We start from the raw sequence: 26604 nt of genomic DNA, 5'->3' as shown, positions 1-26604 counted from the left end.
TGTGAATAAATAATTTACATCGTTCACTATAATTACAAATTATTATTGAAATGTGTATATTGCGTAATGTGAAATAAAACAATAATCTTATTATGTACTTTGCTAAATGTAAAATATAAATAAGTACTATGTGTGTTAAATCTTACACAATTTTGTAAATAAACGAAACAATGATACTTTAAGAAACAAGTGTTTAATATATTATAAATAGAGTATTATCACCTATTTCATATCTTGTAACGTAGATTATAATAAAAATTATATTGTTTTGTAAAATAAACTAACACATAAAAACTTTAACAAACGCTCTTTTAAATGCCCCATTTACATACGGTCTACTCTATGTCATTGCTCAAATTTCGTACTTACAAATTATTTAAAACATAAATTTGTTAATATAATTTGTATACTTCGTTATATTTTAATATATTCAAAACATCTTGTTCGAACACATTTTTGAACAGATTTATAAGTTCGCTAGAGTTGATTTATTAAATTTTTTTCATATTTTACGAAATTAATTACGTGTTCGTGAATTTGCAACGTATTGATTTCCCTCTATATACTTTTATACTAATAATCGCACAAACATATTTATTGCACATTAGTTCATTAACGATTACAACTTTGTATACAAATTCTTTAACAATATGAAAATAATCTAAAACTCTGCTAATTGTTCGCTATTAATTTAAAAAAATGAACGTAAAAATACTTGCGTTACCTACTCAAAATTAGAATTCGTGCGTTCCATTAGACGTACATTTATACATATGCACGTACATTTTATTCTATAAATGATTTTATGAATAATAAATTTTAAATAAATTATGAAGGCTTCAAACACGCCTGATGAACATGCTTTATGTAACAGAAATAATATTTAAACAATAACTACTATTGTTCTGTAATTTACAATGCATGGTTTTAATAAATTTTTAATTATGCTTTTTTAATATCTATTAATTGTGTAATTGTGACAAACAGCAGTTTCATTATTTCTTAGTGTCTAACTACAAAGTTCATTATTTATATCTCTTTCCATATAATAAAATAATATATTCTTTCCATATGAAACATTATTCATCATACTTCCATCGTGATATTAGTCTTCTCAATAGCAAAATTTACCATTGATGTTTATGTAGTATTGGAGCATATGCAATTTCTTGTGTATTTTCTTTATCAATTATCTGGTGTTGTGCTGCGTTAACGCAGCTTGTTCTTTAAAGTTATTTTTTTCTTGAACCACCCTGAAAAATACATTAAAATGTTTATCATATTATCCTATGCTTGAAAAAAAATTTATATAGATAAAAATTGAAACTAATTGTACATTTATTCCAGCAGATACAAAACAGCCAATTCACTTTTCTGATTCATTATTGATTTCAATGTTATTAATTTTATTGTGTATATGCTACGAATAGATAGGTGAGAATATATCTACTGGAAATAAAAACTAACACAATATATCTGATTACTTTTTGCGTGCTTATTTATATTTTAATTTTATATATTACTTGTATGATACATTTTTATACATTACTACACATACCCTTTTTAGCAGCATATGCTAATAAATTAGCACGCAATATTAAAACTGTATTGAATAGAATCCATCACCGTACACAAAAGCAATATTAAATATCTTAGTTAGCTAATAAAATATTAATTGCACATGTGAGGATTACACAAATACATATATATATATACATATATATTACTGCAAGCAAAAAATATATAAACGGATCACTTAAAAAGCTTGAATAACATTCATGCTGTTTGAACTTTTAGAGAAAGTAAAAATTTCAAAATAAAGAAATTAGCACTTTTTAAATTATTTTCTTACATTAATTTAATATTACAAAATTTAAATCAAACAGCATAAACTTAACTATATAGCAAAATAATACTAATAGTATTTGTTATCTATTAATATAAGCATGTTTCTTACTAAACATTGTGGCTGCTAAAAAAAAATGCTATGTTATGTCCAATAATGTGTTTACCATCTGTAAAAAAAGTTAATTAAACATATAAGAGCAAAAGCGATGCAAATTATGAAAATAAAATATAACAATGATGGAAAACTATAATGAATAACTATTTATGATTCAAATTAATGAAAAATCACATAATCAATTTGATAGAGCAAACATAAAATTTCTTTATAGTGTGCCCTTTACCCCAGTGTTTGTGTTCATAAAAATTGATCCACATGTAGCTATGCATGTTCTTTGATACCCATCATCTTCGCATCGCTCCTTTCCGCACCGGCAATGTTATAAACTTTTGTTCGTCTTTGTACAACTTTTCTATATCTATATAAAAAATATTGCGCTTTCTAGAAGTGAATAGTTGATATTAGACAAATCAATTAGTTTCCTTACTATCCATACGGCATTGATTTTATTTATTTATTCTAAATTTATTAATTTTTTATTTATTCTAAAATTATTTGATGGACACATGATTATATTTTACATCAGTACAAATAACACTGTACCATAATGTGACAAGTTTCATAATATGTAAAATTTGATGTAATTGAAAATAAAAATATATGAAATTGATCTCTCTTAACAACATATTGGGACAGACAAGATGCAAGACATTCAAACTACATGATCAAATAAAGTATAAAGCTAATGAGATCTAAACAACATATGTGCAACATATTTCAGGGGACACACACATTATGATAGCTCATAACTTAAAACAGCTAATAATAAAAAATCATTAACGAAAATATCTTTAAGAAATTCGAGAATTTATCAAATGAAATATGTACAAGTATAATACAAAAGATATTACACAATATGTGATAAAATTTTACTTATGTTACATGTAATTAAATATTTATGTGTAACCAGAGATATCTAGCTAAAAATATAAGAATAAATTTGCAATTCTTAGAAATTTCAAAACATCTGAATTATAACTATTATATTTTATAGATATTAACAAAAAGTGTCGCTTTGGACACATATTTAGCATAACTAATAAATTTTTAATAAAAAAGAAAATAATATTAAATATATTATAAAATATCAGTCTGTCTAACATATTATAAATAACTCAATTATTGAGTAATTATGTTTGTTATTCCTTGGTTGTAGAAATGCTACTAATTGTAAGCAAATAATAAAATAGTGCCCATTAAAAAAAGAACATAACATTTAATACTACAAAAAATAATGTGTGGTGCAACGTAAATTAATATTTTTAAATAGACTATTGTAATAAGACCTGGCATAAACTGCTAATAGCAGTCTACCATCAACCCTTTCAAAAGAAGGAAAAGTTCCAGAATCTCATACTTTGATTTGCATACCTGCGAATCTGCGCCGTTTTGCCATGGGTTTCTTAGTGGACTGTCAGAACAATCAAAATAACAAAATTGTTATTCATCGTTATAGCATGAGATTTCGTACGTCAAAGCAAATGTTCTTATTAATCGTGGAGTCACGATGAATCGCTGCTGTTTTAATAATAACCGCTATTTTAAGCAAATCTTAAATACTTTTTTATCTTCTATGAAACAAACACTGGGACAATGGGACAAGTATGTTATTACAGTTTGCATCGAGTTTTCCAAACTAAAATTGCCAATGATTCTTGAAACTTGTTTTGCAATACTAAATGATTTCATAATAGATAATTTCCTAAAAAATAATTTATTTTCACTTTTAGAAAACCTTGTTGTACAAAATTAGGTAGGATGCTTGCTGCAATACATACGCTATTCGCATTTCCTCCTTTCAGAACGAAATAAACTAAAACAAAATGCATATATGATATATAAAATGCTGCTAGCATACACTTTCGATAGATATATCACGAATATCGTAGCTTATTAAATATTATAGATATTATGTGTTTGTACACATTTCATAAACAAATCCACTACATAAAAGTATAGCAAAATATAAAGTTTTACTGTCATTAGTACTGCCATTTTAATCTTTCATTTTTAAATCATATGAAATTAATAATTTAAAGCCAATATATATATATGAGTGTGTATATATACATATACATACATTGATCAAACATAAATCGTATTTAAGTAATTTTTAATAAATTGTGCAGAATACTATTTTACTATACATAAAACCAATATATAATAAGTGTTTATATGTATGATTATAAAACACAATCTTATATGTATATATAAATTCATCATTTTGTGTATAACTACAGATCACTTGTAAATGGTTGCTCTTAATGCTTATTATGAACAGCCACAATAAAGTATGTAACAGTGAAATTATTGAGATACATGAAGAATAGATCTACTAGAAAATACTGTTTAAATTATAGACTACCAAATAATACTCTGTAATATTATAATAAAATAATAACACAGGTCTCAGGATTATCACAAGGAATTGTTATTATCTTATGTATATAATACCAAAAAATTGTTTCTAGTATTGATATTTCTAAATGTTGCAGCATACGTTTAAAAATTATATATTATGTAATTTATATTGCAATATTATAGAACATTCAGTTACAATGCAAAGAGCAAGCGTTTGTAATGAATGCAATAATTGGGACTAATAAAACACAAAATAATAATTGAAATAACATTCATTGTAATACTGAGCCCAAATAAAAATGTTTCATATTTTAATAACTAACTGAAGTGCACCTATACAGTAACAGAGCCAGTAATATTTGTTCCTCTTTTCACAGTTTTGGAGTTTACCTTCCTTTTTTTCTTGTGCTTTTTATGCTGCTGGCCCATCAATGGATTCCAGCTAGCCTGTGTGTTGTGATCTGTCATATGACAAGATTTGGAGGAGTATTTTGTAGTAAGGGGACTGTTGTCAATTTCTTGTTGAGACTGAACCAAATTGATAGGCTTGGTTATGGAACAATTTGCGAACTCTGTATTCTTGAGAAGAATATTTTCTAATGCAGCTATCAGAGTCTGTGTTGCTAGTGGGAGCTGCATTTCAGATATATAATTATTTAACTCACCACATATTACATTAGGTGACGACAATTTATCAAATTTTTTAATGTATGAAGGAAAGAAAAATTTTCAAAATTGTCGTTCTGTTAATAGAGATGGTTCAAACATCAAATGATACACAACAATCAAATTGCTGATACATATCTATTTGATAAAAAACTTCAACTTTTTATATTTTATTAGAATAATTCACATATTTTTCTTATATTATTTCAAAATAATATATGATCCATAAAATTTCTTTGCATTTAGAAAAATGATGGAATTCGAAAGCAGATATTTTTTTATACTATTAAAAAAATTTACATTTTTGGCACATGAATAAATGTAATAAAATGTATGTTTTATTTATAAATGTATAACTTTTTTTCTATAAGAACTATATAATTATAGGTTGACAAAGTAATATTTTCTTTTCCGAAAACAATTTCATGTTCGTATTAAATCAAAAATGTAAATTTTTTATATCATTTTTCTAAATACAAAACTATACACAAAATATCTATAAAATAGTAATAGTAGTTGCTAATAAGCAACATTAGCAAATTAATCGTTGTTGTTAGCGATAGTATAATATCGAAATTTCATTAAATGCACAAAAGTATAATATAGGTATAAATTGTGGTATCATTGAATAATTGGCATATATGAGTTTAATATGTATAATATATTAAATGAAATTATGTATATATATGAATTAAATTAATATGTGCAGGCAATAATACCACATTTGAGTTTGTTGAATTTAAAAAATTTAGCAGCCAAATTCGAAGGTCTACAATTATATATATATTTGGGCTTTTTCTCTTGCTACTAGTATTAATAAAATAAAATTTAATATGATTTAACTATATTCAATACAATGTTATGTATTCCCCATTAATTTATCAATTTGATTGCCTATATTACGTATCTAATAAACAACGAATTTTTCGTAGATAATACTTTGTAAAAGACAACCTAACCCCAATCACTAGAATCATATTACATCAAGTAAATTTCATGTTTCAATTGAAGAAAACTTCATAATAGAAAATGTTTACTTTCCACTGAACCGGTTAAGTATTTAATTGACTTTTACAAAATAATATCTATATATAAATTGTTACCATATAATCATTACATATAGTACAATAACAGCAAAACACAAAAAGTCTGTTGTTAGTAATTAATTTCACAAATTAATTATAATTGATACATCACGTCAGAATTTTGCAGCATTATGTAGTTTTTTACATTTTCGCATTATAGCCATAATATTTGTCATTACAGCTATAACATAAGCTTTTTAACTTTTTTATACAAAAGGCACTGGACAAAAATTAATTATGACACTTATGGAACATTTAAAATCAATGTATACTAACCTCGGAGTTAGAACATTCAGAAGCTGGCGGTCCATTTAATATTGGCTGTTCTGAACTGCTACAACCTCCATAAACTTCACTCTAAAATTAACAGAAATCCTTAATAATATTTACAATTTAAAAATATATAGTATTTTATAATTAATTTCAATATTTTATAATTTAATTTCAAAAATATGTAACATTCACACTGTTCATATACATATGCATATACATTACATATATAATACCTTAAGTTGTGACATTTTTTGATGAAGTTGTGTAACTACACATCGTAATTTATCCAATTCTGCATCTACTGCTGCTCTTTTGTTACATTCTATTTGAAGTTCTTCTGACAATCGTGCTTTTTCCTATAATTAAAGTAACAATAGCTTTATGACGTGTTATTCAGCATATTCAAGTAATTATTTATTTCTTTATTGATTTACCTCTTGAAGCTTTTCTAATGTACCTAAATCATGTGTATCTACTTCATTCAAAACCGATTTTGGTGTGGATCTATGTGTCAATAATTCAGCATTAGCTTGTTCTTTAAAAGATTCTGCTTCTTTTAGTCTGGTTTCCAATTCTACTACCTTATCTTGTAACTACAAACATATGAAATTATTTACTTACATTTCGAAATATTAAAGATAAATGCATTTTTATATTTTTACAGAGCTTACCTTTTCATTTATATTTAATTTACTCATGAGTTCATTCAATTCAATTCTAAGACCTGCTACCTCACTTTCTTTCTGTCGAAGCTGTGACTCCCACCTTGTTTCCTCTGATTCTACATGACTTTGCAGCTTATTAAGCATACCTTCCTGTAAATACATTTTTGATAAATACAATCGAAGTAAAAATTTAACAAGAACATGTTACAAATGCAATAGAAACTTACCGTATCATCGATAATTTGTTTGTAATGCGAAACCATATCTTGTAAATTTTTATTTTGTTTTTCTAATTCTGAATGATTATCAGTAGTATTTTTTTTCTTCAATTCAGTAAAAACTGTATTCACCTTTTCTTCAAAAACTTTGAGCCACAGCTCATGTGATTTTTCAGATACTTTTATTTCTGGGAATATCCTTTCTAGTAAAGCCTTTGTTAACTTTTCTTCTTCTGCTTTTACTTTTTGTGTAATTTTCTAAAAATTAATTGATATTCATTTAAATTTGATCTACTTTATTAAAGAGAACAAATGAATGAATATACATGTATAATATTCATATTTTAGAGAGAGTGTGGAGGGAAAAAGGGGTGAGAGGGTAGGTGAGAGATTATAATTTATTCAATTATACATATATAAAATATTAAAAACAAACAGATCAATTCTAAATTTAGAAAGAAAAGAATAAAGATTAAGATAGGTAAAATGGGGACTTACATCAAAGTTTTTCCCATTATTAGATTTAGCACGCAATTCGGCGACGGAAAGAGCTTCCATCACTTTCCAGTTTTTTACACGTAATTCCTGTTCCAACCATAAAGAAATGAAGATCAGTGTAAAACTTTGAGATAGATATTTCATATAAACGACTGACAAATATATTTAAAGAATTCTTTTGAAATTTAAAAATTAAGAGGAGGTTGGCAAAGTGATGGAAGCAATAAAAATTGATTGCAAAAATACATAAATATAAAAAAATATTTTTATGTAAAAATTTAACTGCATATTCATATAACAATTTAACCACTTACGTGTTGGTAGTATTAACATATATATACACACATATATATACCTGTACATATATCTTAAATAAATATACTGGGAAAAGATTATCTATACATATTATAACTTACATTATTTTTGGACCTTTGTGCTTCCAATTCATTATTTAAACGGGCAGCAAGAGTACGTTGATTGTTTACATCACTTCGTAATGCATCAATCTGAGTATTTAATTGATCCAGTTCCACTTCTTTATGTGTTAATTCAGTTCTTAAAGCATTTAATTGACTCTCCTTTTGGGCCAACCTTTAAAATATAATTGATGTAGGAAAGACTGATCGTCAAGAATCAAAATACACTAAATTAAGTGTTTTAGAATAGACTTATACATACAAATTGGTTTGTTCTACAAGTTGTACATTCTTTTGAACATTATCATCAATTCCATTTTCGCGGCCTTCTGCAGCTGGACGTTCAGTAGTTGCTGCTAATTGAGAAGCCAGTGATTCATTTTCTTCTTGTAATTGCTTAAGTTGCTTTTGCAAATCTGCGAGATTTGTGAGCTGAAAAAAAAATAATCCGTATATTTTCAACGAAATATAATTTACATTTATGTCGATATTTAAATAAATGATACCTGTATAGAAAGTTTATCATTTTCTTCTTGCAGTCGTGTAATCTGTAACTGAGTTTCACTTAATCGCTGATCACGTTTCTGTAACCTATTTATCTCTGCCTTTAACATGTTCATTTCATTCGTTGTTTCATTTACAGCTTTGAGTTCGGCACGTGTTTCTTCTAATTCATTTCGAGACTGCTTTAACTGTTCCTCTAACTTCTCCATGTTCGATTGATTAGTATTAACGTCGCCTTGTGCTATTTCTAGACTTTTTGTTGTCTTGTTAAGTTCATCTTGTACAGTATCTAAATTCTTCTGTACTGCCTTTAACTGTGTTTCCAACTGTGTTATATTTTCTGTTGACTGCTTTAGTTCAGTTCGTACATTGTTAAGTTCTTCTTTACATGTTTCTAGATCCTTGTCTTTGTTAATAAGCTTTTCTTGAAATACTTTCAGTTCCTCCTCTCTGTCAACAAGTGTCACTTTAAGAGCTGTAATTTCAGCTGCCTCATATTTCACTTCATTCATTGATACTGACAGCTCAGATTTTAATTTCACTAATTCAGACTGAGCTTTATTCAATTCTGTTTTTAATGCTGAAGCATCATTAGCTTCTGTTTTTACAGAATTTAATTCACTTTGCAATGAATTCACTTGTTTTTGAAGTTCCTGTTCATGACGATGAGCGCTTTTTAGTCTGTGATCTAAATCAGCATGTGCACGATGGGAATCCTAAGCGAATAAATATAAATATTTTATTAGCAATTTATTAACGCTTTGTATAATGTAAAAATTATTATTTATCTTTGTTTTTATCAACAAAAAATGTGGAAAGGGAAGAAGCTTACTGTACAAATAACAACCCACATTATTATCTATTTGAAAAAATTGACATGTTAAGCCTTTTAAAGGCTTATATCAATTTTTTCTTACCTCAAGCTGCCTAGCAACATCTTGCAGTCTATCTCCAGCTTCCTTGAAATGTTGTAATTGTCCTTCTGAATGCATCAATTGACCTTGCATAAGTCCTAATTGTTGCCGTAACATTTCTATTTCAGCAGTGCTACTCTCACAAGTTGCTTGTAACTCACTTTGTAATTCTTGTACTTCTACATGTTTTTGAGCTAATTGTGCTTTTAATGCATTTTCATTATCACGCATTTGTGCAAATTGTACTTCCATTTGTTTACGTTGTGCAATCAACTCTTGTTGCATATGCCCTTGAGTTTGTCCTTGATCCTCTTGCATCTTATGAATAATTGCAGCATTTTCATTTACTTTAGTTTGCAATTGTTCAATTTGTCTAGTAAATCCTTGTTTTTCAGCAGCATGACTTTCCAAGATATGTTGCATTCGTGTATGTAGAGTTTGAGTTTCTGTAACTTTAGCATTTAATGCTTCTTCTAATTGTCTTACATTAGCTGATAATCTAGACCTTTCAGAATTCAACTCAGCACGTAACTCTTTCAATTTATTTTGAAATGCAATATTTGCTTCATGTTCATCGGCTAAAGCTTTTTCCTTTTCTGCAAGTTGCTTTTTTAATTTAATAACTGGATCTGCGCGACCTTCTGTCCATTCTGAGTGTTCTGATGGATTATCCATTTGTTTATTTAAAAGTAGGTCAATAAGAATTTGTATTTCAGAACGGCTAAGTTCAGCTTTCTGAACTAAAGGCATTAATAAAGATACATTGACAGCATCCTTATCTCCACCTAAAGTAAAAAAGGAGTCCAAAATTAAAAAAGATACATATATATCATAAGCACTTGATAATAAAAATTTCTTGATAAGATAGTTTAATATATGGAATCACTTTATTCAGTTGATAACATAAGCTTAATTAATCATCTCTAATTTAAGAAATATTAAACACTATACTAACAGAAATATGGCTGTATGTGTATATATATATATATATATATATATATATATAATTTTGTTTTATGTAAAATAAATATATTAAATAAAAAATAAATCAAACTGTTTTCATAAAAAATTATTATAAAAATTAATGAAAAGACATTAAGTAAAACACATATATAGACTTTTTAAATTCATTTAAAGAAATTAATATAGAAATTGAAATAATTAATATATTAACTTACTAATTTGTGCTAGAATATCATTCTTTTTCTTTGCTTTTTTAGATTCTTTATTTGTTGATTGAGTAGAAATTACAGTTTCTTTTATAACTTCTTTTACATCTCTAACTGGAGTTTCTTTTTGTTCTTTAATTTCTTTTACAGAATCTTTATTAGCTACTGCTGATGTATTGGTATTATTAATTGTTTCTTTTTTTTCTTCCTTAATATTGTCATCCTTCTTTTTCATTGAATCTTTCACATTCTTCTTTACTTTTGTTGGAGTTTCCTTTGGAGATTTATTTATAATTGATTCAGACTGACCAATTTGTTGTAAATTTTCTTTCTGTTGAACAAACAATATTAAAATATACTAGGGTATGTATTTAAACTTGTGTATAGGACAATTCTAAAGATTAAAGATATGATAGTTAATTTTGTATTAAATCATGTGTTAATAAAATTTCATAAAAAAACATACATACAGAACATACAACAAGAAAAAAATGAATAATTAGAATAACTTGATATTGTAGCAAAAATGTTAATAAACAATTATATCATGTATAATATCAACTTAAAAGTTTACGTTTAAACTCAATTTATGAAAACTTTTTTTATTAAAATTTTTTTAATATTATTAATTTATCAGACTAAAATCAGTTTAAAATCTAAAGGCGTAGGTAAATTTGAAAAATGCTTTAACGATATAAAAGAAGCACTATATATAGCTTTAGTGTTAAAGAAGCAGCAAGTTATGCAAAATATGAAAATATGAATGGAACACATATGAGATAAAATATTCTACCAAAAGCAGTTCACTCACACTATGACTCCGTATGAGTTCGAGGTCGTCCTTTGGTTGAATGAGGTCAAAATGATTAACCTCTGTTGAGAGGGGTTGTGAAGGACTTAATTCAGTCACAATAACCAATGGCTCATCTTTATTTACAAGAATTGGCTTTACCTTTTCATGCTTGCTTTTCTTCTTACTTCCTTTGCTACCCTCCTATGATTTCAATGTATATATAAAATGTTTCCCACGTATTGAACTAATTAAAAATAGTGAAGGCAATACACTTTCACTTTTATAATAACAGGTATATAATATTATTTTACATTATATCAAAATGGACATATAGAATTATTTATGTTGGTTAGTTATTGTGTATATATGTATATATAAAGGTGCTAAAAATTTATAGCTTTTTTTATTAATCATTATAGTTTTTATCAATAGATAAAATATTTTTTACAAAAAAATAGTAGTATCTTTTAGTTTACTTATATATAAAAATTATAGATGTATTTTTCACCTTGAAATTGTATTTATTTTGATTTCTTGCCAAACATATATACCTGAAATTGATAAAGCCACTGCATCATTCACAATTTAAAGGGAAAAAAGATATTAATATGAAAAAACAGTTAATACTCTTCACCACTACTAAATTTTAATATAATTGTGAAAATATTAGTTATTCAATAATAGCATTTTCAAATTTCTAGAAATGAATAATTAAAAAATATAAGTGTATCACTAAAAGAGTATTTTTTATTCAATTGAATTTTATGTTTTTTTATTATTTCTCTTAATTTTCATCTACATGATAAAGTAGCAATAAAAATAAGATATTATCATGTGTGGAACAGTTATTTATAGAAATTAATCTTGAGGTCCTAGAACTGTTTATCAATGAGCAATATACAAAAAAACAAACTTTTGCTTTAAATAACTTGTCTCGTGTTATATTAGTATTTTATTTCATTTCTAATGTAAATCTATATAAAAATTCATAAATTCTTGTTGTACTTTTCACTTTTTTTAAATATATTAAATATTTCCTGAGGTTATTTTAATACAAGATAAGATATTTCATTACATACTCAACATTACAATTTAAATTAACTTACCATGGCATAATTTTAATTATATTACATACATTTATAAAGAATTAAAAAATTATAAAATTAGAACGATGTTACTATGTAGAAAATTTTAATTATGTAAACATATTTTTAAAAATGCATTTTACTATATGTATAGCAAACACTAATCATTTGTTTTTAAAATACTACAACTTGCTTGTACATTGTTTTTTTATTACAAAACTTTATTTCTGCATACGTTAATTAAATAAATTTAATTTTATACAAATTTTCTGCAAACAAAAAGTGAAATTATCTCTTTAAAAGAGCAAATGTCCATTTTAATATAATGTATATATGATTTATTTGACTTTAGAGGGAAAACATTATTAACTGGATTTTTTACATTGATATAGGAGTGTGCAGTTATTTCACATTAGTACATTTTTAAAAATTACTATAGTAATTAAAAAACTAAGATGAAAAATAATAGAAAGGGACAAACTACACTTTTTGGGTGTTTTTAACAAAATTTCACTGATTAAGTAAGATTGTTATTTTAAACCATGTAAAACATAAATGTATTAGTTCAGATAAAATGATGTACAAATGTAGAAAGATGTTGCATGTTATCGAACAGTTACATTAGAATATTATAATTAGTCCTTATGGTTTGGATGACACCTAGCCAGAAATATGATACATCATGAATAGAAAGACCTTAAATGACATATATGTAAATGTGACATACAATATGTAAGCATACCATATTTCATGCATGAAATGTATGAAAACATAAGAATAAAAAAGCGCATGTGTATATCTTTAATTTATAGATATGCATGGCGATTCACGCATATACAATAAATATTTAAAAATTAGAGAAACGAACTTCAATCTTATTGCTGAACTATATTTGTTATATACTTCAATTAATATTAAACAATACATTCTTTTTTAATTTTTTTATCTTATCAGACAAAAAAAGATAAACAATACAATTATTCTAATTGAAGTTTCTTAGCAAATTAATAATTTGATAATTATTTAACTTATTTTATTAACAAACATAATGTCAAATGTATTTTTAAGTAGGCAATTTTAATTGGTTCCGATTGTTTTATTTATTTTTTGAACAAATAACGTAAATACAGGGTCTCACACAACATTGGGGAATTACTTTGATGGTGGATCCTGCACATGAAAACTATACAAAAAGTATATAAACAACAGAATCCACAACTGAGCAGTTCTCCGATGTTGCAGAACACTCTGTACATAAGTTAAACAAATATTTCTACAAAAGTTATTTACATCAACTGAAAGTTTGAAGAAAGGTAATCATATACTTAATAAATGTACTTACACGAAGTAATGGCTCTAGTGGTAAAATTTGTGGATTTTCCTCAAATTGTACATGCTCTGGTTTCTCTTCTTTATCTTCCTTTTCCTCCTTTTCTTCTTTCTTCTCTTTTACTTTCTTTCCTGCCTTATTTTTATGTTTCTTTTCTTTACTTTTATCTTTTTTATCTAAAATAAATGTTAATACAACTATTACCATATTCATTTATAAAAATGTTTCATACTAACTTCTAATATAATAATTTAAGTTAACTGCCAAGAATTATCCATAATAATATTAAAATATGTTTAATATAATTCATTTAATCAATAAGGTACTACAAATACCTTTTTCAATAATTGACAAGTAAATTATTTATATCATATTATGATAGAATTATACATACTTAACAAAAGATCATCAGGAAGTTTTCTTTGCTCTGCTATTGCTTCTTCATAAGATTTTTCTTTTATACCAAACATTGATACTAAAACAATAACTGCTGCAGAAATGACTACTACTGCTACATATACTAATCCTGTTTGGACATCCATTTTATATATTTCTACCTGTAATAGTAAAGTACTTATATGATAATAATCAATTTATATAATAATAATTTAAGATTTCATTAATTAATTTGTACATAATAAGAGAAGATTAACTATAAGCAGTTAACTAAAGTGTTCTTGATTCCTTGCATGATGTTACACAATCTTATCATAGTTTACTTGAAATATTATCTTCTAGTTAACTTTCTTTGAGTACTATTGATATGTACAATAATACTTTGTACATGATACATGTAATATATTTAAACACACGTATTCTTTAATTCAAAAAAAAAAAAGATTTCCATTACTAACTTTATAAATTAGTAAAAAATCTAATTCTATATTTATATTAAATATACTTTTCCATAAAATATATATATCATTTTATGGCACGTAATAATATAGAGTAAAAAAATAAATGATATTGTGTATATACACATATATATATGTAGTATCTAAATGGGTCTTAGAGGCAAGGACAAGTAAGAAATTCCTTCTGTTTTCTTCTTGCGTCGCAGCGATCTTCCTTTTTGCATCCTCACGTAACTCACGACGCTGTTTTTCGAAATTCACACCCCACTCTTCGTCGATTAATCTTTTAATTACATACCCATCGGCCTGACTGCACGTTGCGACATCTAAAATCTTACGGACTGCAATGCCCTTGTTCTGTGCGCTTCTCAACCGTGCAATCAGCCCGTCCTCACACTCAGCCACATACACAGCACCCGGCAGTGGATTTCTACTCGGGGTATCCGCATACTCCATATTTTTGCCCGGCCTATGACATACCTGACACTTAAAATCGCCTTCGTTTTTTCGCAACTTCACCAAGTCATCTATTTCTCTTTTCTCAGACGGCGCCAGTCTTCGCAGTCTTCGTACTATGGGTTTGTCGCTTTTCAAAACGATGTTCGCGGTTATCCTGACGTCCTGCTTTTTCTCCGGTTTATACCCCCTAACGATATCGCGAATCGCTTCACGGTGGTAAGGTTCCTTTACGTGCGCTAAATCCATCTCGTCGGTCTGTTCTATCACGTTGACCCTAAATACATCCGACGCGTCTTCGTGACCGTCAGCCTGCCCGTCGGCCGTCATTAGCTTCGTAAATTCACCCGAGGTCTCATTGTCAGCGGAACCCAAACCATCAAACCTAAGTTTACAATTTCCTAGGGATGGTGATCCTAACCTCGCATACTCGTCTGATCGTATAAACGTAAGCTCACTGCCTGTATCCTCTAACGATGTAGACTTACAGTCATCTATCGACACTTTTTTCACGTACTCGTTGTAGCTAAAGCACCTCACACCTTTCTTTTTCTTCGGACACGTAACACTTAAGTGATCGTCACCGCCGCAATTGAAGCATCTTTTGGGATCACTGCTCGTTTGCCTCGACTGCTTCCGTATTGCTGATCGTTTCGCTTCATCGTCCTTGCGTTCCCCAAATTTTGTTTTCGCCTTCATGTCCCTTTTCATCGCTTCATACTGCTTGAAGCGTTCCTTCAATTGCTGCATATTCCTGGCCCCGTATAGTATAGCTTTATTTGTGACCCCATCGGGAATACCCTGGATAATATAGTCGATTACCTACTGTGTATCGACTCTTCCTTGTCCCGCAATCTCACGCATACTATACATATATTGAAGCAGACTCTCGTCTGCTCTTTTCGTTCTATGCGCTAACTCCTGATGTACCTGCCGGTCACTATGTCTTCGAATTCATCTACCAGCGCCTTTTTAAACTTCGCCCAGGACTTCATGCATCGTTCTTGGCGCACGAAAGCTTGAGCAGAGCCTGTGAGAAGCTTCCTAGCGAAAACCACCATGTGGATGTCCGACCAGCCACACACTTCCGCCATTTCCTCGAAATCTCTTATCCATTGGCTTACATTCGGTAGGTCATCTCCGCTGAATTTTTTTAACGAGTCTTCCACGTTTTCAAACGTTAACACCGTGCACTTACGCTCGTCTTGCCTTCGTCGCCTTACCACTGGAGTCACCCGAACTCCGCCATCTTGACTATTGAGATCGTGATTCCCTGGACCGTTGCCGTCTAAATGGTCCCCAATTACGTCCATCTCATCGTCGTCGTCGTCTTCTAAATCATCGTCGTCGTCGTCGTCTTCTTCTCGTGCACCGTGTTCCCGCTCTAAACGTACCGCAGCCAGCAATCGCGCTACCAGCTCGCGCTTTCTACCCGCTAATCTTAGCCGTCGTCTTCTCAGCTCGTCTTTCAACTCAGGTATTCGCATCTGAGCCACCTGCTCGTCAGTCAAACCTGCTTCTCCTGCAATGTAGTCCCTCATTGCTCCGAAATATCACTTTCACTTGTCATTTAGCGCTCTAGATCCCGGACGAGCCCCCAAAATTTGTGCAGTATCTAAATGGGTCTTAGAGGAAAGGACAAGTAATGATGTTTTGATTTAATAAATGATATTGGAAGCAACGAAATGATTACAATGTTGTTGTACGTCTTATTCTCATGGGCGGCTTTCGACTTCCCGATTCATACTCTCCGGCTTCTACACTCGCTCGCTCTCGCTTCTCAACTCACACTCTGCACACCTTTTGCATCCGTCCTCTCCGGCTTCTCAACTAACTCTGCCTTTAGCGTCTCTTTGCCTTTTCCCCGTCCTTCGGAACACGTGTCCCGAAACGCCCGTGGCCAGGGTCACGCAGGCCCTTTCCACGAAAACTGTCCACTTAAAAAGACCCAACAACACATTGATGTACCGACGATGCCGCGGCTCTTGCAACTTTGCTTACGGTTCGGCCGATACCTTAGGCCTTTTGGCCCCGATACTACATATATATATAATATATAATTGTATATACATATATACATATATATATTATGCGGGTATACGAAGTGTATATTCGATGCGTGCATGTGCGTATATGTAAAGTGTTTTATAATGGGATTATTTGTTAGATGAAAATTTTGGAGAAAAGTATGATGAACATGACATATGGGTGACAAGCAGGTCGACGACATAATCATTGAAGATGAGTCAAGTTCCTCAATGTTAAACCACGAATCGGGTAAAACCGGCAAAATGATTTATGTTGTACTAATATTTCGTTAAAACAATAGAACTAATAAACTCACTAAACTTACACTGCCCACCGAAAATTCAGTAGATCGCTCCTACTGAGGAATGTAAAATGAACAACGAACTCTGTTTGTCTACAGAGAATCACGACAAGAATTCACACACGACTTCTCAAGATTATGGCTGCCGAAGGCACAGACAAGTGTACGTGTTCGAAGCCACGCCTATCAAAACTCCCGTTTTCTGATTGGTGGCAACCTCTGCCACGTATGCAAAACACTCGTACAAAAGAGAACAAAATTCATGCATGAATTTTGTTAATTGTCAATGACAATTAACCACAATGAATAATTGATAACCTAATTTAATTCATGATCACTAACGCACTGCACAACATACGAAAGAGTTAACACATTCGTAACACTATACCAATTTTGCATACTAAAACAAGTTGGCCAACTTTATAAAAACAGCATTTGATAAGTTCTTTCTCTCGTTCTCTGTAGTCTTCTAAATGTGTTTTACGTATGGTCAAAAAAATATTTATTATTAAATATTAATGAAATGTTTTTAATAAATAAAATAGGGATAGATATTATTTAACGATTTAATTTTATTGTAATTTATAGTTAACTTTTTAACATATAGAAAAATATGATATCTTTATCCCACACTTATCAAAGTATATATATTATAATTATATTAAATTTAATAAAAATTTTATTGGAATGCCTATATACTATCCTGAAAATAATGTGAAAAATTTTTGTTTTAACAAATAGATATTTAATGTTCTCTATTTATACAATCTTAATCGATTTTTATTATCATATAACATTTCTTAACAAACAGTATTATGCGCTTTATATCTCTAACATAAACTAATAGTAAGAAGACTGTAAACGCATGATACTCAGGAATAATCGACATAAAAGAATTTGAATGAAATATGCCAGGTTTTTTGTTGCTTTTCCATGTATAAAAGCATTATTGGCAGTATTTCGAAATTATTGTTTATGAATTTTCCAAATATTGCCATAAGATGATAATTCTTTCATTATTATGCAAACATTATTATTGTACCGCAAATTGATAAATTTACGTTTTCCATAAAACGTTATTTATCATTCATTAAAAGTTTGCTTTAAAAAATTGCACAAAACTTTTCATTTATAGATTTTGCTTTTCCTTATAATAAGAAAAAGTTTCAATATTACTTCAGGAATGTTCATGCCACTGCTCGTGCTTCAGGCAAAAAGCTTTCCCAATATTTAATAAGTTGGTTTTGGTATTGTAACATGGATTCCAAATATTCTGTTAATTGTTTCTTAAAGTCTTCCACTCTCACTAATTCAAATCGTTCAACTTCTTTTTTAATTATCTTCGAAATATTGTCAAATTCTTCTTGCCCTCTATCAACTTTTGCTTCCCACTCTATTACTTCAGTAGCAGCTTGGCTCGTTTTGTCAGTTCTTCCAGATTGTTCTAATCTTGCTTTCTGTTCCCTTTTTTTATTTAACATCATTTGAGCATGTTGCCAATTTTGAAAAACTTTTACTCTTTCATGAAATACATCCTAAAATTGACAATATTTTAAAATATTTAAAATGTTGGCAACATTTACATGTAAATAGATAACTAACCTTTATTGCTCCAATCAGTGCAACATAATCTCTTAACATTTCTCCAAACTGATACAGATCGCTATTACTTTGTGCTCTTCTGATCGCTTCTACTTTTTCCAATGTCTCAGCTAACTGAGCTAATGCCCTTCCAAGAGATGCTCCTGGTTCGCCATGACCAAGAACTGCAATGGATCTTGCTGTTGCACCAGTACATGTTGCTAATTCTCTTCTCTGATTAGTTAAGGTATCAACAGCAGAATGTAACGCACGTAGTTGAACATCAAGAGAATCAATTTGTGATGTCTTTTCTTCAAACCACTGAAAAATAAGAAAAATGAAAAATACTGCTTAACACGAATATGTTTTATAAATTTAATTATTAAAAATTTTTGATATAATTAATCAAATAAATGATACGAAATATTTTATAATATATATATATTGCAAATATAAGTTATTAAACATTTCTTAATTTTACTTTATCAGTTTCATCCATCTTATATGTTATCTTGTTAACAGTTTCTCCAACTTTGTTAAACAGCCTCATTACTCCTTTACCACTAAGTGCAGATGTATTAGTAGCTTTAGGTAATTCCATATCTGTTTAAGATATACACAGTTATAAGTATGATTGCATTTAAAAAGTTATTTTATTTTATACTACGATTTACCAGCTTCTAAGAATTCTCTAAAATCGGGATCAACACTAAGCACTGGATGAGCTGCAGTTCTATTCAAATATCTTTCAAGCGCTGCTCTGCGTTTTTCAATAAATTCTGTAGAACTGGAATTTTGTTCTTGATTCTTGTCACCAGACATTTTAATCTTAGTTGTCCCTAATCACATAATTATTTCATTTATTTTATTGAATAGTATGATAAAAATAATATGACTTCAAAATATCTATCAATACCAATAACACTCTTCTCTGGAGCAGGAGGAATTATTCTGCCATTTCTAAGATATTTATCTGTTAATTTGTCATGAAGGCCAAGAAAATCACTGAAGCGTCTAATAACACTGAAATTTCTCTTTCTAAATATTGGCATATTTGTTTCTGTCTCAACTTTGTAAGCAACATAAGCACCCATTCCATCACCTATTTTTTGAGGAGAAGTTACAGTAATTTTTAAGAAAACATCAGAAGAATCTGTCGATACCTGTAAAATATAAGCTATAACATATACTTTTTAACTTGTTGTTATTAACATTTAATAATCTAGAATATACCACATCAGGTGACTGAGTCTGTATAACATTTGTTGAAAGTACATCTGTATTATCGTTTATGGGAACATCATGGAGATCACCTATGTCAGTACTCATTGGTCCCAAAGGTGAACTTAATGGTCCTGGTGCAGGACTTGATACCGATGAAAATGAATTTTCTTCTGGTGCATCTCGTAAAGTTAACTTTGGTAATTCTGTTTGAATAGTTGATACTCCGTTGTAAGGAGGAGAATCTTCCAATTGACTTTGATCCTATGTTTAAACAATATTAAATCTTATTTTACAAGAAATGTTTCAAATTATTACAAACGATCTTATTATATTTTAGTAACAAATTACAAATATTATATTTAATACAATAGAAATAAACTTGTGAACCTAATACATAGGTTGTGAAATTTTTACGCACATGTCTGAAAACAGTATAAAAACTACCTGTACTGCTGATGCAAAAATATCTTCATCGTCGTCGTCTAAATCATCAACTTTCACCTCATTAGTATCAAATAGCGGCGGAGATTCTTTTATATCAGCCATCTTAGCGATTCTGTCAATCTACCGAGAAATGTACTGGGATCGGCCCCCCAAGTGATGTATGCCGTATGCCAACGTCAATCGCTATCTATGACTATCGTATTTCTCAAAGTACCTATCTATATTCGTATATTATAAACTTTCTAACTTATCTTTATTACACATTCCGCGCGCCTTAGTATAGAATTCTCACACCTGTAATATGTAATATACATAGAACAAATTAACAATTATGTTATTATAAAGGCGTCTACTGATGAAGTCAGTTAGTTGCGGTAGTATCAAAAAGTGCATTATGTACCGTTTCGTTCACAATAAATTGTTATCGTCTAGTTATGAATTTGTAGCGGCATATTTAAAAATGATAACAAAAAATATGTACATATTGTGTTAATAGTGTACTAATTACTTTCAAAATAATATGCGTAGCCAGGTGTACCGTAATATTTTTAAAAACCGACGATTAAAAATTTACGAACTACTAAACATTATTCTCAATGCATAACACCTTAATTTAATAAATAATTTAGATAGATGTTTCTAGGAGGATTTTGTAAACGTGTAAAATAGTGTGCAAATGACATAGATACATAATGTATGGTGCTTTTGTTATCAGTTTGTGGTTACTTCTGTTTTCTGTATATATTTTACATATGTAATCTTTAATCTCAAAGTAAAAAGGATTAACTTGGAAAAACGTTATACATTTATATATAGTACTTATTTATAAATTTCTTTTATAACTGTTTATTAATTACCAGAAATGAATCAAATGTCCAGAGAAGAAATTGATATCAGACGACTTTTAACAAGATGTGAATTCATGGCAAAAGATGATCCTCATAAAGATTGGAAGCTTGAAAAGGTTAAAAAATAATTCAAAAAATGATTAATTATTTAAAATTAAAGTAATTTATTCAAAACAAATGTATCAATCATTTCAGTACATCCTTGCTTTGGATGATATGATCAAACAATTACAAACATTACCACGGTACAATTCTATTTTATTTTTTAATAAAAATATATATTTATTAACAAAGATTTCAATTTTAAGCAATATGCGCCATATCAGCAACATGACAACTTAATGTACTTGAAATTATTATAAAATTATTAAAATTTAATACTTTTTCAGTAAACCATCTAAGGATACCATGATGGGTTATATTAAACGAATAGATTTCCTGAAGGGATTAGTAAATACAACTAAACTTACAAATCCAGTAGATAGAGTTGCAGCTGTACAAATGTTACCAAAAAGTTCTACAACGTTTAATGATTCAATAGGTCCAAATATAACAACCCAGATACATCAAAAAACTTCAGCAAAATATAATAGAGAATTGCGTGCTGAATTATTCCATAGTGATAAAGGTATGTCAATATCATTATTTGTAAAAAAGATAATTTACAAATATAATAATCATCTTTTTTTTCTGGGGACCTTAGAAGATGGTATAAGACAAAGATTAACTAGTACAAACATGCATGATGATGATTTAGGTGCAATTTTAAAATATAATAGAAATATTCAAGAAAAAATTGCTGAGAATATGCTTTCCATGACTAGTAGCATAAAAGAGCATGCTTTAGCAGCAAATGCCATTATAAAAAAAGATATTGGCTTACTTGAAAAATCTGATAAATTAACTGATGTTAATACAAGTAAATTAAAAACAGAATCACTAAAACTGCAAGAACAAACACAATCATATTGGCGGTGCTGGATGTGGGTGATGATCGCATTTGTTTTAGTTGTATTTTTCAGTAAGTATTAGTGCATAACGTAACTCTATTTATGCTATAGTATTCACAATATTGAAATATTATAGTATAATTTTCTAGTTATTAATTTTTATGAAATACATTTATAATGTACTTGTATGAAATATGATAAGAATTTATACAATAATAAAATTATTTTTCAGATATGGTATTATTTATAAAAGTTGCAAAGAAAAGTATTTAAATTTGTAAATACATTTATATATATATCCACAACTGACTTAGGTACATGAGAGGTAGGCTATGTACAAATGTGAATATCTTCAATTCAAATAAAATCATTAATATTGTTATTCTTATCATAAGCATATCTGTATATATTTTTCATGATGAATTTTCATCTATGTGTATATGTGTTGACTACACTTAGTTAACAATATGGTAAATGATAATAAAAATATAAAATTTTTAATTTCCTCTATGAGAATTATAATTATTTATCCTTCCATTGATATCACTGAATGTACTCAATAGTCTGGCTGAAGTTTAAGTTAAATTATTCACTTTTAATATATTTAATTATCATAATAAGTAATAATTTATTCTCAATAAACAAATGAATGACAAATTTATTTCAATACTTGTTATGTGTTACATTCATTTAAAGATATTATTTTTTTTTCTAATATATTTCTATTAAATTAAGCTCAAAATTAAAGTTTTGCATAATTGTATTTTTCACTGTTAAAAAAGTACTAGTACTTTAAGTAAAAAAAAGATAAGTTCAATATATACATAATAGATAAATTTATGCAAAGAATAATTTTAAAACAAAATACCATAAATACATCATACGTTTCTACATTATTTACTGATACTCAAATAAATCTTCTTTACATTTTTTTACTGAACCATCTATTGAAATCCAATCTCAATAATAATTGAGCTAAATGCTCTCCACTTGGTTGTGCACGTACTCTATTCAATGTTTTGGTTAACCAACCCATTAAACTATCAAGAGTATCAGATAATGTTTTAAGCTCTTCTTGTTCTGTTAAAAGCAAATTACCTACTTCCCACATAGATGCTTGTAAGATAAAATCATCACAAAGTCGCAATAAGAGTTTTATTAATTTGTTGACCTATCAAAAATATTTTTCAAATGAATTGATAGATAAAAATTCAAGAATTATTTAAATTAAAATGTAACGTACAGGATTTTTTCTTTCTGTTGAACTCCCTAATAAAAATGTTTGTGACATAACATTAGCCAAGAAAATACAGTGTGCTTTTTGTACATCTTCAAAATTTCGAGTATTTTTCATATTTGTTTCCATTATAGTATATTGACTTTCTAATACATCAACTTGTAAGTAATATTGTAAATTATCAATAATGAAAATTAAATTATTTCTTAGCTGAATTACACCAATATCACTGTAATAATGAAAACTATTAATATTTAATAAAAATCAGATTGTTTATGTATAAAATATTAAAATAATATCTTACATGTTTTTATAATACATATGCTCACTCCAAAGGTTCCATAAGTCAATTTGTGTTTTTTTAACCCTTAGCAAAAATTTGAATAATGTATTGTAATCATTTAAAGCTGATGGATTAAATAATAAATGTAATGGCCATATGACTTTGTACTTTAAAGTAATCATACCCCACCCACGTCTTTCTATAATAATATCAATACTATATTATCGGAAGATTTGTCCACTTAAAAAATATATCACTAAATAAGAAAATATTTTACCAATAGGATCTTCACGTTCCTTTTCAGTAAATTCTGTACCTTCTACCTCAATATCTTCATTTTCATCTGGTGGAACTGGAACTATAAAATTAAAACTATCCATGGCATTTTCATCATTTAAATGCATTTTCCTTAAGGCCATTTGGAAAGCTAAATTAATATCCCTAGAGGTATGCTGTGTTGGAGATTTATTTAATATATGAGCCGTAAGTCTAATAAACTCAAGAAACAAATCTCCACGTCCCATAAGAAAGAAATCTTTTACTAATTTAAGTTGTTGCACAAGTTGTGCTTCTTCAACAGCAACTCGCCATAAAAGTTCTGTTATACATTGTTTCAATTCATCGATTGTACGTTCAAATTCAACAATATTAAAAATATGTTTTTTTTGTAAATTTTGAAGTTTAAGAAAATATTCATATTCTTTTTCTCCCCATATAGAAGTTTCAGCTTGATCAATTATAGCAAAATCTGTTAATAGGTAAACAAGTTAATGGTTTCATTCCATGTTTTAAGCAATTTAAAATTTTTTAAATATAAATTACCTTTTTTCTGTCTTGGGTCATTTCCAAACATTATAATAGTTTGCCCTATAGTTAAGATTTTAGTTGCTAAAGATGGTCTTATGTAAGAGGGAAGTAGATCAATTTGAACGTCATAATTCCACATATCTGCAGTAAATTTTGTATTTATTTTATCAAAATTATCCTTATTGTCTACTAATATTAAACTGCTTTCCCTCTCAGATATTTTTTGAATAAAAAATTCATTGTACATATCTTCTATATGGCCATATAAAAGCCAGCTAGTTAAATGTTTATAAAAAACTGTATGCACACAGTGAGACATTCTAAATGAAATTAAGTAATTGGTAAAAGTAAATATGTAAAATAGTAGAAAACAAAATAATGTAATTTAATACTTACTTTTCTATTGCAGACCTAACATCAGGAATACCAGTATACATATTTTGATGCAAACATTGCAATAGTTTACAGCCATGAATTTTTTGTGTGCGAATCTGAAATAAATTAAAAGAATTAATTTTTTATTTAAGTGTGCTATATATCATTTTATATTGATATTATATTATATTATTTTATACTAATAACCTTTATTTACCTCTCTTATGATAGAATTTAAAACAGAAAACAGACAAATATATTTTTGGATACGACAAAGTATTAGTGACAATGGAGTATAACTATCATGAAGAACTACATCTTCTAAATCAACAATCTCCTTACGAAATGGTTCCAAAGATTGATCTATTCCTTCACAAAGAGCTTGTAAGTATAAACCATGAGGAACATCTTGTAAATCTACAATTTGTGTTTAAGAATTAATGATTTATATATTAACATATAATGAGATAAATTTTATAATTGCTAATTTGTAATACTTTGAGTAGAATTTAAGTCATCAGATGTGGTATATTCTTGAATGAAATTCCTAATAATATTGCATTGTTCAACTATATCCAATATTTCTTTAAGTAATACACGTTCACCAGGATGCAAATATTTTTCAAGATCTACAGTCTAAAAACAGCACATTTAAGAAACACAGATAAACTATAAATATAATTCAAAATGAATTACAATATCAATAAATATTATAATTACATCTGATTCCAATATTTGCAAAGCATTGGTTGAACATCCCCACAATGACATTAATATTTCATGCAACATTTTATTGATATTTTTTATTTGAATGAAATATTACTCTCTCAAATTAGCAACAAATTATGTTGCATATGAGTTAGTGAAAATAGTATATAAACTGCAAATTAAGCATGTAACCTGTCAATTTACTTGCCAAAACTTATTGTTTTGATATATAAAAATGACAGAAAATATTGAACGCATTATGAATAAGAAAATTTATACTCTTTTATCTATCCATTTCTTGTTTCTATTAAATTTTTCATTATAGAATTAACTTTTACCACTAATACATTTTGTACATTTCACTGACGTGCTTTTATTTTCTTTCAAATATTTGTTTCAGATGATGTATATATACATTCTACATATGTCTGTACATAAATCATAACTTAAAGACCATCTTTTCATGAAACCTCCATTTGAAAGTGTGTATATAGTAATTATTGGTTTGCATGAAGATTTGTATAGTACGATAGAGTTAAGGATAAACAACTTGCCAAACGTCATT

The 26604-nt window shown here is 28.3% G+C and overlaps 4 protein-coding genes across 10 annotated transcripts; 1 reads left to right on the top strand and 3 right to left on the bottom strand.

Annotated features, from left to right (window-relative positions):
- Window positions 1–22: 22 nt before the first annotated feature.
- On the bottom strand, window positions 23–16017 carry LOC126926022 (kinectin). Of its 4 annotated transcripts, XR_007714219.1 has the most exons (19): window positions 15278–16017; window positions 14338–14500; window positions 13956–14119; window positions 11547–11729; window positions 10745–11066; window positions 9570–10351; window positions 8655–9368; window positions 8411–8580; window positions 8149–8323; window positions 7733–7819; window positions 7244–7492; window positions 7023–7166; window positions 6786–6944; window positions 6585–6707; window positions 6355–6435; window positions 4718–4960; window positions 3338–3377; window positions 2190–2324; window positions 23–1253 (listed from the first exon to the last, which is right to left on the bottom strand). XR_007714219.1 is itself a non-coding variant. In XM_050742109.1 (18 exons), exons 1-18 carry the CDS (start codon window positions 16001–16003, stop codon window positions 1210–1212), a joined length of 4569 nt encoding a protein of 1522 aa, XP_050598066.1. In that variant the 5' UTR covers window positions 16004–16017; the 3' UTR covers window positions 23–1209. The 4 variants fall into 4 exon arrangements, 1 of the variants encoding a protein (XP_050598066.1); XR_007714221.1 differs by lacking the exon at window positions 7733–7819; XM_050742109.1 differs by lacking the exon at window positions 2190–2324.
- A 2287-nt stretch (window positions 16018–18304) lies between these two features.
- On the bottom strand, window positions 18305–20980 carry LOC126926038 (sorting nexin-2). Its single transcript, XM_050742156.1, has 7 exons — window positions 20832–20980; window positions 20397–20648; window positions 20080–20326; window positions 19838–20002; window positions 19645–19766; window positions 19185–19484; window positions 18305–19117 (listed from the first exon to the last, which is right to left on the bottom strand). Exons 1-7 carry the CDS (start codon window positions 20931–20933, stop codon window positions 18770–18772), a joined length of 1536 nt encoding a protein of 511 aa, XP_050598113.1. The 5' UTR covers window positions 20934–20980; the 3' UTR covers window positions 18305–18769.
- On the top strand, window positions 20914–23139 carry LOC126926041 (vesicle transport protein USE1). 4 transcript variants are annotated; one of them, XM_050742165.1, is made up of 6 exons: window positions 20914–21041; window positions 21692–21795; window positions 21875–21924; window positions 22069–22307; window positions 22383–22700; window positions 22862–23139. In XM_050742165.1, the coding sequence occupies exons 1-6, from the start codon at window positions 20999–21001 to the stop codon at window positions 22900–22902; spliced, it is 795 nt and encodes a 264-aa protein (XP_050598122.1). In that variant the 5' UTR covers window positions 20914–20998; the 3' UTR covers window positions 22903–23139. The 4 variants fall into 4 exon arrangements, with proteins under 4 accessions (XP_050598122.1, XP_050598118.1, XP_050598119.1 ...); XM_050742161.1 differs by having other exon boundaries at window positions 22069–22700; XM_050742162.1 differs by lacking the exon at window positions 20914–21041 and adding an exon at window positions 21073–21205 and having other exon boundaries at window positions 22069–22700.
- A 117-nt stretch (window positions 23140–23256) lies between these two features.
- LOC126926030 (gamma-tubulin complex component 4) lies at window positions 23257–26444 on the bottom strand. Its single transcript, XM_050742129.1, has 10 exons — window positions 26319–26444; window positions 26052–26211; window positions 25829–25967; window positions 25549–25748; window positions 25353–25447; window positions 24972–25276; window positions 24427–24897; window positions 24171–24348; window positions 23873–24095; window positions 23257–23800 (listed from the first exon to the last, which is right to left on the bottom strand). The coding sequence occupies exons 2-10, from the start codon at window positions 26118–26120 to the stop codon at window positions 23552–23554; spliced, it is 1929 nt and encodes a 642-aa protein (XP_050598086.1). The 5' UTR covers window positions 26121–26211; window positions 26319–26444; the 3' UTR covers window positions 23257–23551.
- Window positions 26445–26604: the final 160 nt, after the last annotated feature.

Source organism: Bombus affinis, chromosome 17 (genome assembly GCF_024516045.1).
Source record: "Bombus affinis isolate iyBomAffi1 chromosome 17, iyBomAffi1.2, whole genome shotgun sequence".
In the NCBI taxonomy this organism is placed as follows: domain Eukaryota; kingdom Metazoa; phylum Arthropoda; class Insecta; order Hymenoptera; family Apidae; genus Bombus; species Bombus affinis.
The sequence above is the reverse complement of the archived record's forward strand: the minus strand, read 5'-3'. Positions and strand labels throughout refer to the sequence as shown.

Excerpts from the sequence above, each read along its gene's own strand:
- LOC126926022 (XM_050742109.1), bottom strand. The coding sequence starts at position 16,003 with ATGCAGCAATTGAAGGAACGCTTCAAGCAGTATGAAGCGATGAAAAGG. Across the intron at positions 10,352-10,744 it reads TGATATTCTAGCACAAATTA|GTGGAGATAAGGATGCTGTC; the intron begins GTAAGTTAATAT and ends TTTTTACTTTAG. Across the intron at positions 6,708-6,785 it reads CATTAGAAAAGCTTCAAGAG|GAAAAAGCACGATTGTCAGA; the intron begins GTAAATCAATAA and ends CTTTAATTATAG.
- LOC126926038 (XM_050742156.1), bottom strand. The coding sequence starts at position 20,933 with ATGGCTGATATAAAAGAATCTCCGCCGCTATTTGATACTAATGAGGTG. Across the intron at positions 19,767-19,837 it reads TAGAGAATTCTTAGAAGCTG|ATATGGAATTACCTAAAGCT; the intron begins GTAAATCGTAGT and ends TATCTTAAACAG. Across the intron at positions 19,118-19,184 it reads CACTGATTGGAGCAATAAAG|GATGTATTTCATGAAAGAGT; the intron begins GTTAGTTATCTA and ends TGTCAATTTTAG.
- LOC126926041 (XM_050742161.1), top strand. The coding sequence starts at position 20,999 with ATGCCAACGTCAATCGCTATCTATGACTATCGTATTTCTCAAA. Across the intron at positions 21,796-21,874 it reads AAGATTGGAAGCTTGAAAAG|TACATCCTTGCTTTGGATGA; the intron begins GTTAAAAAATAA and ends CAATCATTTCAG. Across the intron at positions 21,925-22,068 it reads CAATTACAAACATTACCACG|TAAACCATCTAAGGATACCA; the intron begins GTACAATTCTAT and ends ATACTTTTTCAG.
- LOC126926030 (XM_050742129.1), bottom strand. The coding sequence starts at position 26,120 with ATGTTGCATGAAATATTAATGTCATTGTGGGGATGTTCAACCAATGCT. Across the intron at positions 25,277-25,352 it reads GTTAGGTCTGCAATAGAAAA|AATGTCTCACTGTGTGCATA; the intron begins GTAAGTATTAAA and ends AATTTCATTTAG. Across the intron at positions 24,349-24,426 it reads GGAACGTGAAGATCCTATTG|AAAGACGTGGGTGGGGTATG; the intron begins GTAAAATATTTT and ends ATATTATTATAG.